This window comes from Phasianus colchicus, chromosome 4, assembly GCF_987193195.1.
Source record: "Phasianus colchicus chromosome 4, bPhaCol1.hap1.1, whole genome shotgun sequence".
Lineage (NCBI taxonomy): Eukaryota > Metazoa > Chordata > Aves > Galliformes > Phasianidae > Phasianus > Phasianus colchicus.
This window is the reverse complement of record NC_143439.1, coordinates 64318947-64331793: the sequence shown is the minus strand read 5'-3', so window position 1 is coordinate 64331793 and position 12847 is coordinate 64318947. Positions and strand designations below refer to the sequence as shown.

Genomic DNA, 12847 nt, shown 5'->3' with positions numbered 1-12847 from the left:
CCTAATGGTTCCTCATTCACCCTGACAACCCATTAAAAACCTCTCCATAGGTTTACTCAAATTTCTTCTTTGTTTTTTTTTTTTAGTTTGACTCCCTATTTTATTTCTCATGTCAAACTGACTTCTCTGTTTCTTCCCAGAGTTTAGAGGGTGGCATGGTAAAACCATTCACTTCAAACAACCCAAGGAGGCTTTGCCTGCATTCCAGCCTTTTGAAACCATATATTTACAAGTTTCCAAAAGATTTGTCTACGTTTATTTTACAACAGGTTTTAAATTATATATATATAATGATAACAGAAATATCAAGAAAAACCAAGTGGATTATCATTCCTGTTCAGTAGTCTGTGAAGAAAGAAGCTTTAAATTAATTGACTGTTTTTGCATGAAAATAAGTAGATAAACTGGCTGAGTACATTTAGGCTGAAAATCAAAAGTTCCAGAATTTTATCTCTCCAAAATCTAGAACAGTCTCCCTGTGGGAGTAATTTTTCATATGGAGATGATCATTTATAAAAGAGACCATGTGGTATGGTGGTATATAATTGCATGAGAGGTCGCCTTTAGTCCTATGTATATAATGTCTGATTCTCCCTTTCTCTGATCTCCTGGAAAACTCTCCTCTTAAGTGCTCAAAATAAACAGTCCAGGCATAGGCAAACTTATGTTCTTTATCTCATATACATTACAGAATAACAACACAACGTTTAAGTAGATCTGTCTCTATGTCTCTATCATTCTTTGTTTGTTTGTTTGTTTGTTTCTTTTCTAAAATTTAGATTGGAAGCTTTTGGGAGAACGATTTTTTCTGTTCTGTCGTGCACCTCTGGTATATCTAGGGCACATTAATTATTAATTTTAAAGTGTTCCTTTGCAGTCAGCCATATACTGCAGAGCATCTGTTAAATGCTGTTCTCCCAGCCTTTGCAACTTCCCTCTCAAAACCCACAGTCAGCAATTATGAGATTTGTTGATTATGCTCATTCTGGAATGTTTTGTATGTCATGTTAAAAAAATTACATATTTCATCTTTAGTCCCCTGGAATTGATGACAGCAAAGTAAAGGCATCATAGATGAGCTGAAATTGTAACCCATATTAGATTTGCTTGATACCGGCTGGAATAAATGTGCTTATTCAAAGAGTTGTGAATAGAGGCAAAGAAAAGGCAACGGTGTGGAACAAAAGCTTGTTTGTCCCTATCAAACTGAAGATATTTTTCAAGCTCATTCACCTATGAAATTATGACTCCAGAAACAAGCCAAAGCTGATCAGACACATGATCTGAGGAATAAGGATATTTACAAATTAAAGGCTATCTGGAGGCATCTCTGTTTTGAGTATCAGTGTTCTCCAATTAGAAGAAGGCAGCTCAGACAACACAAAATGCCATTACCATGCAATGACTAGTTCATTCTTCTGGTCTGTTACTTGAATCACCTTTTGAAGATGTACGCTTTTTTATGCAGCTGCCTCAACATTCATTAATGTGGAAACTGTAGTAGAATAAAAGGAAACTTCACAGAAATTCAAAGAACCACAATTTTCTGCTGACAGTTTTTTTTTTTCTTTTTTTCTTTTTCTTTTTTTAAATTAAGCTATTGTTTTTACATAACAGTAATCTTAACTGATCTTAATATCAAAATAAATAGCCTTAGTTTACTTTATTTTTTTTTTCTCAGACTTGTTCTTCTGGCATTCTTACATTTTAAGTATTTCAGTTGAATTTTTTTATACCCGGTAAAGTATGAGAAGAAAAAAATAAAAGGGTGTGCTTAATATGTGCCAAATATAAGACAGACTGCAATTGACACTTCTCCACAAAATGAAAAATTGGGTTCTTCAATTCCTGAACACTTTTCTGGAATTCCTATGAAGACTCACATTCTGATCTGGGCACAGTCTGTGTACCTGACTGCATAGACTTTACATCTTGGAGATGCTGAGCCCTCTCAGATGCAAGAACCCATTTTTTGCTGTTCCCAAAATACCATCTCCTTTTCTGCTTCCTGGGTTGCTTGAGAGCTCAGGATGTGAGGATGCCAGACAGACAAGCTGCCTAGAAATCAGGCATATTATTGATGGTAAAGGTGACAGTCTTCTGTCAAAACCAAATTTCCAGCAAATGTTTAGATTTCATCTTTCCAGGCATCCTCCAATAGAAAGTGAAGATTATTAAAAATATATATATCTTTCTGATATTTTTTTCTTGCCCTAAATAGAGAATTCAGTTAGATAATACACCATAACTATTTTGAAAACAAGCTATCTCAGAGTAGTATGTGCTTTACTGTATTTCAATGTATGTCAAAGTTTGGACACTGAAAGCCTCATTATAAACAGATGGCATTTTGACCTGTCCAGAGTGAGCAGTATGCATGCTATGAAACTGAGTATTAGAATCTGTCTGGGGAAAGTATCCTCCCAGCCTACAGGTAAGAGCTGGTAAACTTACATGTGTATTTTGTGCAAAAAACTGGATGTTAGAAAAAAAGAAGATCTTCTTGCTTGCCACTTGTTTATAGAATTAAAAAGATTAAAGATCATCTGTTGGACATAACTTATGAGGTGCATCATAAGCTGAACTTCCGTTCAATACTGAATAGTACTGAAAAATCTTCTTGTGGCCTTATGAAGTCCTAAGCAGGCATAGAGAAAGCACTGGCAATATGATTGATTTGTGGCAACTCTCAGCTTCTGCTCAGGAGAGTCTCAGAAGCAAATGGACATGTCCTTGTTGTAAAGCAGTACAAAAGACACTTCCATAGGGGAAATGCTGCTGAAAAAGCTTATGTTCTGCATTATCATTTAATGGAAATAATATGATTTCCCTTTATGTTCTTCATTTATAAATCTTAGAAGTGCCTTAAGGTTTCATATCCTTTCCGCAAATAAGAAAACTGAGACATATGTTTGCTGTTGCTTTCCTTAAAAGGTAGATCAAAAGCATGACTGGAATCAGAATGCAAATACTCTGAATACTAGGCCAGTGCTTTCCTGGATCACAGTAAATGCAGGAGAATAATACAGCACTGAGCTGTACTCAATTAAAGCCATCACACACTGCTCTTTAGCTTTACTGAGCTTAGTGATTGTACAAGTGAGATTTCTCTCTGGGTCATTAAGGCTCAGGCAGGGTTCTGCAAGTCAGCAGATTCTATAATTTAAGGTTTCTGAATGGACAAAAAGACTCTTTAGATAAGGAAAGATGAAGCCAACACCTAAAGAATATCAGCAAATAAAAATAAGAAGACAAGGAGAAGAGAGAGAGAACTTGGGGTAATGGCCAAAGTAATTTTTCAACTTCAGGCTAGACCTAAGCCTGTGAAGTAACATTCAGCACTTGCAGTAATGTCTCCAGTACTTACTGGAGAAAAGACCTGACAGCCTTGTCTTTGCTGTCATTTGCTAGCTCAATTTTTACCAGATGTGGGAACAAACTAGCTTAGGAAATAACATCTGAAAGAATCTGGATGAGAAGATAAAAGTGTAGGCAGGAACTTTTGCTAACAATCAGTTTTGAGAGTTCCATCATAAAGATCTCTTAATAGAAAAAAAACAACAAAACATAGTAAATTAACTTAAAATTACAGTACCTTGCATTCTTACATTAAGAGTTTTACACTTCTTTATGTAACAGACCCCAACCATATGTATTTAGGAAGTTACTTTCCAAGGCATTCATCTTAATCCAGTTTATTCCCTTCTACATCCCTTGAAGACTCGGTGAAAATATTATTCTTTGTGGGATTCTTGTACTAACTGAGGAAATCTTGTTAAGTAAATTAAGTACAAATAAGCAATTTAACAAACTCCAGATAAAGAGCATATCATATTTTATCAACATAAGAACCAGTGAGGGAAAACGTTCAGAAAAATCTGCATAGCGTTTATTTTCTTAGTCACGAGAATCAATGAATCAAAACTTCCTGTTACATTAATTCTTTATCATCTGTACAGTTGGACTAGATGATCCTTTTAAGTGAGCTACTGCATTCTATGTTATTCAGAAAAAATGACAGGCTATTGGGAAATGGGGAGGGAGAAAGAAAGAGATTATATTTACCTGAAAATTCCTGGATTTGGGAATCTTCTACTTCAAACAACAACTCATCATGAATCTGAGCAATTAACCTGAAAAAATTCAGAGATGTTGGACAGAATATGCATGAAATTTCTAACAGTGCTTTCCACTCATATCAAGTAATTTTTACGTAAACCACGCATACACTAAAGAGAAAATAGAAGTCCTAAGAAAATGAAAGACTTCATTAAAGGAGTTAAAAGGACTGCCATTCGACATACTCTGAAAGCATAAAGGCCATGGTCTTAAATCAAAACTGCTAGCTAACTTGTAAATGCCTGTCAGGGATTTGATGATGTGACAGGTACTACTGAAAGCTGTTGTAAATTGCAGAAAACTGCAAGAAATTAGAGACAGGTTTTGCTTTGTTAATATAGTTTGTTTTCCTCAAGCTGAGCTGGAATAGATGGGGTTGCAAATATGCTGTTGTAGTAATCCAAATTAGTTCAATAGCAAGAGTACTTGGCTCATTTGTATGCAACAGTAACTCCTAGTCTATGATTGGCCAGTGACTGGAGTCTTTCTCAGGAAAAACTCCTTTCACTTAAAAGCAAATTAAGGCTCCTCATTCTGTGGACTGAAGAACAAAAACGCAGGTACAGATACTCAACCTGATTTGTTGCCTCTGTTATCAGAACAGCTGTCTTCATAAGAACAGAATGTACAGCTGAAAGTAGCAACATCTTAAAACCCATGCGATAATATGCACCTGAGCTCTTCAGTTAGAGCTGTTCTGTAATAAAGTTCTACTGATGCTTTGTTTTTTTCTTTGTCGATATTAGTTCTGTATCAATAGGCCTCCTGCATATGGACTGTGTCTTAATTGTTCAGCACTTACTAAGCATCCTAAATTATTGGTCTGTGTGCAAAAATAAGATCACAGTGGAAAAAATAAATGTTTGATTGAATCACATCTGAGGAAGAACAGATATAGTCTAGCACATATAATCTTTGAATGCAAAGATTACCTAGAAAGGAAAAATATTGCACATCTGATTAAGCTACATTCCTACTAGGTTTATTTAATTACTTCTTTAATACTTATAGCTGGCAGTCTAAGTCATGAAACTGTAACATCTATTTACAAATTTCTTTGCATTTTATATATAACATTTAAATTAAATGCTTGCTATAGACTTTTTTAATACCTAGCAGTTATTCATTCTTTAGACATGGCTGAAACATTGGTATGGTTATAACATACTTTCACAGCTTTCAGGAAAATATCCTAAGATAGTTTCACACTGCTTTAAATTACAATGTGACATTGAGTAACAGTGTGGTGAGCTCTAATAATAGGTCTTCAATTATTAGTCACTTACACCACAGTCAAAAGCAGAGTGAAACAGATTAAGATATTTCTAATAGGAAACTGGGACACAGGATACAATCAGAAACAAATGAAAAGACCAGGATCATCCATAGCAAGAGAAGAGAGTTTACATGAAAAGGTATAATTTCCAATGTAAGTAAATTAATTAAAGCAAGAGATTCTTCGTAATCATTGGAGTGACATATAAAAAGGTATAAATCAGAAAGAACTGTGAATGTTAAAAGCTCTAAATATACTTTGAATCAACGGAATAAGTGAAAATAAATGTATTGATGAATCCGTTGAAATAAAAATGTGATAGACCAGTTATTATTTGTATCAGAGTAGTGACTCATGGCTTCAGTCAGAATTAGAGCCCAATTTTCTAAATACTTAGTAAGGAACTGTCCTTTCTTTGAAGAATTTACAATATAGATGAAATATTTTATCATCGATTTGTCAGATTTTAGAAATGGGGGAAGATTTTCAAAAAGACTCAGCACTGGATTAACAGATCACCTCATCTCCATGCTAGAGCTAAAACTGGTTTGGGTTTCTTAAAGCAGTGACATTATCCTATTTGACTTCAATGCAGATGAATGAAAAATCATAGTAATATTTCCATTCAAAATTCACAGCTTTTACCATTTCAATGCATACAGGTATCTTTCATACACCTTAGTAAAAAGTTTTGAAAAAAGTTACTCTCCTGTTTAATAGCTTAATAAAGTGATCACCACTTTGAAGGAATATTGAAATAGCAAGCTCCTCCCATTATTGCTTGTTAAAACATGAAGTAAACTGGATTATACTAAACTTGGATCTTCAATGGATCCACCTAGTTATCATTTTATAACCATATAATTGAGCATATAATTAGTACATGGTTAAAAGTCTTATTTAATTAAAAAGTAATTCAAAAGAGAAGAATAATGTGGTTAGAAAAAAATGTTAAAAAGACTAAAAAGAAAAGAAAGATAAAAAGACTGCTTATGTAATAAACACTTCCATGTTTTCAAGAACATTTAGAATTGATGAAATCCAGTGACTCTGGGGGAACACTTTTAAATCTTTTATTTCAGACTGTAGGCATCCCCACAGTCACAGAAAGATGAGAATTTTGCAGATAGACTATTCCTAGTAACAAATCTTGCACCTTCCTCTTGAAGCATCTGCTACTGGCCACACTCGGTGATAACGGACCGGATGAGTGCTGGATTCAAGTGTTCTTAAAATCGCTGTGTCTTCTGCACTAAATATTTTTTATTTTTTTATATACTACAAATACTACTCGCTATTTAAAAGCTGCACAGATTCCCCACAAATGTACATGGGCTAAACTGGAAAGAATTCCTACTACATTGTTATGTAGATAAGGAGCAAGTTGAGATAATTTTGTAACATTTTGCAGACTTTTAAAGTTTCTCATGAAGCTGCATATATGAGGATTTCTAATGCAGTAATATAAAAGATATAGCTCAAAATATATCATGCCTGCATAGGTGCTACTTGAAGTACCTTTGTGTTACTTCTCTTTCAGTATTTTCCTATTGAAGATCAAGACATGTTGACATTCTAACATTTTAACGACAAAAATTTAGCTAACTTGTGAAATTTCTTAGCAGTTACATCAGGAAGAGCAGGAAGCTGAACAGATGGTTAATTAAGAGAACAGAATTTTCACGTGTATCAAAGTGTTTCAAAACATACCTATCTAAAAGGTGACCTACAAAAGTTTTTATAAACTATAAGTATTCATTTGCAAATGACCCACAAAAAAGGTACATTTAAGTGCCTGCTGCATCACAAATGTCCTTTTTACCAATGATATTTAAGCATATTAAATATATTTAGCTTTTTCTAGAAATAATAGATCATTTTTTACTTTTTCTGGCTTACTCTGTATAAAGTGTTCAGGTAACAGCTCACCATCTTGTGCATTCTTGCAAAATACTTCTGTGAAATATTGAGGAAGGCAATGATTTTGCTAGGTCACAGCACAACTAGAAAAACAAAGTGGCCACTTGGGAAGCGAAGAGCTATATACTGGCTGGGGACAGCAGCTATGGAGAGCTCCCAGTAATTTTTATGACAGCCACATGATCTAGGATGTTTCCTTCTGCTACTGAAACAAAAGCATATGTCTGAGAAACAAAAACCTCACTCTCCTCAAGCATAATTAAAAACTTCTATCTTTTCCTTGTGATTCTGTTTCTCCGGTACTAGGTTAAGGATGATTCTCTTGCAGGGATTAATATTCAGAGCAGAACATATACAGGTAATAATGGGGCAGAGAACAAGACCAGTAAATAAGTCTAACCTAAACCTCCTCTGGTACAACTTGCGGCCATTTCCTCAGATCCTACTATTTGCCTGGGAGAAGAGGCCAGACCCTTTTTCATCACAGCCTCCCTTCAGGAAGTTGTAGAGTGCGATGAGGTCTCCCCTGAGCCTCCTCTTCTCCAGACTAAACAATCCCAGCTCCCTCAGCCGCTCCTCATAAGCCTTGTGCTCCAGACCCCTCACCAGTTTCATTGCCCTTCTCTGGACACGCTCCAGGGCCTCAATGTCTTTCCTGTAGTGAGGGCCCAAAACTGAACACAGTGCTCGAGGTGCAGCCTCACCAGTGCTGAGTACACGGGGGTGATCACCTCCCTGCTCCTGCTGGCCACTCTATTTCTAGTGCAGACCAGGATGGTGTTGGCCCTCTTGGCCACCTGGGCACACTGTCGGCTCATGTTCAGCCAAGCATCAACCAACACCCCCAGGTCCCTTTCCTCTTCACAGCCATCCAGCCACTCGTCCCCAAGCCTGTAATGCTGCATGGGGTTGTTATGGCCAAAGTGCAGGACCCAGCATTTGGCCCTGTTGAACCTCATCCCATTCACCCCAGCCCAGTGATCCAGCTTATCTAAGTCCCTCTGCAGGGCCTCCCTACCCTCAGGCAGATCCACACCACCTCCCAACTCGGTGTCATCTTTTATTACTACGCCCTTTTGTATGAATCTGAGAAAGCATAACCAGTTAATAAAGTACTAGTGCTGGAATCCCTGTACACCTCATAATATGTCTCTTATTTCTTCTCAGTAACTAAATTAAAACCAATTCCAGGAAATGAGCTATTTGAGTTTTACCACATGATTCATATCAGAAAAAATTCCAGGTCACATAACACAGCGCTAGTTCCTGGGACAGTAAGGGTTATCTCTTACTAATTTAGTGATATGTGTGGAAGCAAGCTGCATTTTTAGTTCATCAGCTCAAAAAAATCATTATGTCGATTAAAGTGTTTGTTCATTAAGGAAAGCTTAGAAAAGTTCCAACATCTGCTCCTAAAGAAGAGCAGTTGGGATCAAGAAAATAGGTTTGTGTCTTTTCCTCTTTTTTTCGTGGCTCCTACTTTTCAAATCATTCATTTGTATCTGGCCTGTCACTGAATCTGTTGCTTTAGCCAGGCTCTGGACACACTGAGAAGTAAAGCTGTGTGTTTGAGGCACTAGATCCAGTGCTATAGGAATGATAAACTGATAAGAAAGCACAGTTGCCAGATTCAAGCAAGTAATTCTTTGGAAGTGTTTAAGTTAATTTGCATGTTGTTAGGATGTTACCATCTTTAATGACTAAAAGCTTCTGAGCAGTTCATACAGTGCCAGACAGACTTTGGGTAGCATCCATCTATCTTCAGCTTATACAGTGACAATTTTTACCAAAATTGGTATAGGCAATCCATTCTTCCTTCAGTTGCCAACATCCTTCCTCCATATCACATTCCCAGGTATATGCCACTGTAATGACATTTTAAATAACTACAGTTGTCAATCTAAGTTCACTGATATTTTTTTACTCTCATAAATTCCACAAATCTTTCTTTCAGTTGCTAATATATGCCTTGATCTGACTTCAGAAGTTTCTTTGTTATCATTTGCCTGCAGGAGACATTCTGTGGAGGTTCTGTGAATTGCATCAGGCAGGTAAAAGCTAGCACTTGAATAATTGATGTCAGCAGCATATTTTCAGTAAGCAACTTGGCCATGAGCGGCAGAACAGCATCTCAACAAAGATGTAGATAATATGGAAGAATTTTAAAGAAAACTTTTTGATTATTCATCACGCAAAATGAACACATTAACACCAATGGCAGTAGCTAAGCCGTAGTAGTATCAGCTTTTAACATACAGATTACATACTGAATATAATGCTTCTTTTACCCATTTCTGTAAAATTATTCTCAGGTAGCAGATTGATTTTTTTATTGACAACAGCATGAGTTGCTGAGCTGGCATGTGAATTAAAAGATGTCCGACACAAAGTGAAAAATGAGACTGCCACTGATCAGCCACAGAGGAACGTACTGCTCCTTCATGAGGACCTCGCTGATTCAGCTTTGTGAAAATGTAATTGATTACCTTTCACTGACTTCCAAACCCGATGTTACATGGACAAAGAATAACTGAAAAATATCATGATTACTAGACATAAAAAATGAAGCTATGTACTGTTGGGTCAGAACTTGCTTGCTCACATACAATTACAATATATGTGAATGCAGCACTGTTGATGATGAAGACAGTAAACCTAACTGCAAATTAACATAAAAAAACTGTAAGGCCTTGTCTAAAATGCAATTTGATTCTTTTTTTTTTTTTTTTTTTTTTTTTAATTTGCAAGGTAGGGAAGACAATATGTTGCGTGTTAGCCACTACTTGGCTATGCCTGATAGGATATACTGCATCATAGTGTAAATAAGGGGAACATAATTTCTTCTAAAGTATATGTAGATATTTCTCTTTCATCTGTTGTTCAAAGTGAAAACTTAATTCTAAAATCAGAAATTCTAATAGAGGGGAAAAAAACCTTGCAAGAGGGTAGAGATAGAAGAAAAGATAGTAGTGTATTTTTTTTTTTAGTATGATTCAATGTGATGATAATAGGAGGCTGATTATATTTCTCATTTTGGAAGAGCTTCTGTGCATTCCTACTGTTACAATAACAGCAGCACTTCCTTTCAACAATATTTTTCAAAGAGCTTTACAAAGAATGTTAGGTCCTTATCCCGACTTTACTGAAAAGAAAATCAAGAAACAGATCACTGAATAAATAATAGCTGAATGTCACTTGGCAGACAAGTGACTGAGTGGAAACACAAAATTTCAGGTTCCAGTACCCTAATCTGTTGACAAGACCACGGTGATGCTTTCAAATGTCTGAGCCACTTTCTAACCAGGTGAGTGTTCACAGAATTTACAAAGGCATTGACTGTGGTTTTCTGACAAGGCTAGCTTCTAAGTATCTAATAAATATTACAGCCAGGAGCCATTTGTAAATATTAAAAGGCTCTCCTTTAGCAAAGCCATCCAGTTGTTAATGGCTGGCAGGAGTTCAAAATCCCAGTTTAAGACAGTCTGTCTTTTTTAATTGACCTTGAAGTCTTAGTCTTTCCCAGCTGCGGTATCTATGGTAGGAATGAGAAGCATAGGCAGCAATTCTTCTGCTCTAGCACTTTTCCTATGATTTCACATCAGAAGGAAAACTTGTAAAGTATCAGTACTTCCCCATGTCTGTTATGTCCTTAGCCATATGATAGCACTACGTTTTTAAAATAAATAGTTTTGAGAGAGGACAACTCAAGCAAACTTTTCTGTTGAGAGAAGAAAACATTCACAAGCTTTACCAGACATGAAATTAAATGCAAAAACCTTCTGCTTTCTCACAGTTAGAATAAACAGCTGGTTACCGAACCCAAATATGCAAGTGTTATGTAGGTACAGAAGGAGAGAATGTATTTTTTACCCTTACACAATCTCTGCTTGCATCCATTAGAAACTATTGGCCGACTGTCCCATAAGGCAGCTGCTCTATCACTAATATAACCCAAAGTTACCCTTGCCAAAATAAAATTCAGCCAGGCCACAGCTGCCTGATTTTGGCCTCTTCATACAACATTGCCTATATGTTTGTCCACCAAAGAACAGTTTCCCATTTCAGATTTGTAGTAGAGGGCCACTTATTTCTTTCCTTTGTGTTTTTGTTTTGTTGTGCTTTGTTTTAGCAAAAGAAAGTCATTTGTACAAGGACTAAAAACTGTTCATTTATTTTGTTTGAGCACCGATTTCCTGATTCCTGTTTTTTTCTAGCCCACTCAATGTTCAACTGCCATTGTACAATGGCAATACTCAAAATACAGGAAGGATATGAGCAGTGGGCTTGATTTCAAAGACATGGAACTACCACTGAATTAGATCTGACTGAGCTTAAACAGGCCCTGGGCACTGCATTGCCTTGGGATAGCTTTACGAGTCCAACCATTCAAGCACAAAGATACAACTTCTGGTTGTATAAAAGCATCCCACAAGCCCTTGCTAGTTAAAGATACAGAGGCATACACAATATTTCTACAGCTACCTAAAATGCTAGAGACCCATTCAACTATTTTTGTTTCAAAATTAAACACTTTTGCAGTCATTCATTACTAACCTGGCTGTTAAAGTTGGAGAAACCACAACAGAGGTAAAAATCTCAACCATAGCCATTTTGCAAAGATCAGCTGCAGATCCTACGAAAGAAAGTGATCTGCTTTCAGTTTAAAGCATGCAAAAGGAAAGCTGTTTTATGGCATAGAAATGAAAAACATCTGAAGATTATGAATTATAAGAATTTGCAAAACTAATGAATTCAGTTGATGTAATATGTGAAACAGATTAATAAATAACAAACTACTACATGTTAATTAGAAACAGAAAACAGAAATTATATAGAATCATAGAATTGCTCAGCTTGGAAAAAACCTTAAAGATCAGCAAGTTCAACCTAACCATACAACCTATCTGAAATGATCTAAATTAAATTGAAAATGATCTGAATTAAAATTTACCTATAAATTAATTAAAAAGTAATGTAAAGGGCAGAATTTTGTTTTAGAGACATATTTTCATTTGGTAATTTAATTCATGATTTTTCTTAACTCAGTGGGTATGTAATGCATATTCATTACGTTATAGAGTAGTTATGCTACGTTATAGAGCAGTGTTGCAGAAACAGTGTCATGTTGTGTAATGGATTAGGTATTTCTAATAAAGAGACAGAGTGATTCTCTAGACTTGCAGTTTGGTGAAACAGCCTGGTGAACCACGCAACAGGATTGAGTGCATTTTTACAGAGAGATTTATCAGAAAAAGTACAGAAATAATCCTTTAACTAAGGACCAGGAGCAATAATTCTTGCCCCATCCAATATCTTAAAAATACCAAACCATACACATTTTCATTTTTGAACCCTCACTTCAGTAAATCTTGAATTCTTTCTTTCAAATAGTCCAACATCAAGAGATAAAGATTATCCAGTTAGGCAAATAGCAAGGGTACTCTCCTGGGAGGTAAAAGAATATCTGAGAGATTGAGGAGATTATTATGTCTCAATAACCCAATAGGGGAAAGACTTAATACCTCTTCCTGG

At 35.9% G+C, this 12847-nt stretch overlaps 1 protein-coding gene across 1 annotated transcript in view; it reads right to left on the bottom strand.

The window, feature by feature from the left end:
• POLN (DNA polymerase nu) overlaps positions 1-12847 on the bottom strand; it is an 87919-nt gene that overhangs the window by 8691 nt on the left and 66381 nt on the right. Inside the window, exons 22-23 of the mRNA XM_031588283.2 lie at positions 11870-11948; positions 4066-4133 (exon numbers count right to left, since the gene is read on the bottom strand). Of these exons, the coding sequence (XP_031444143.2) occupies positions 4066-4133; positions 11870-11948 (147 nt within the window). The remainder of the gene's footprint in view (positions 1-4065; positions 4134-11869; positions 11949-12847) is intronic.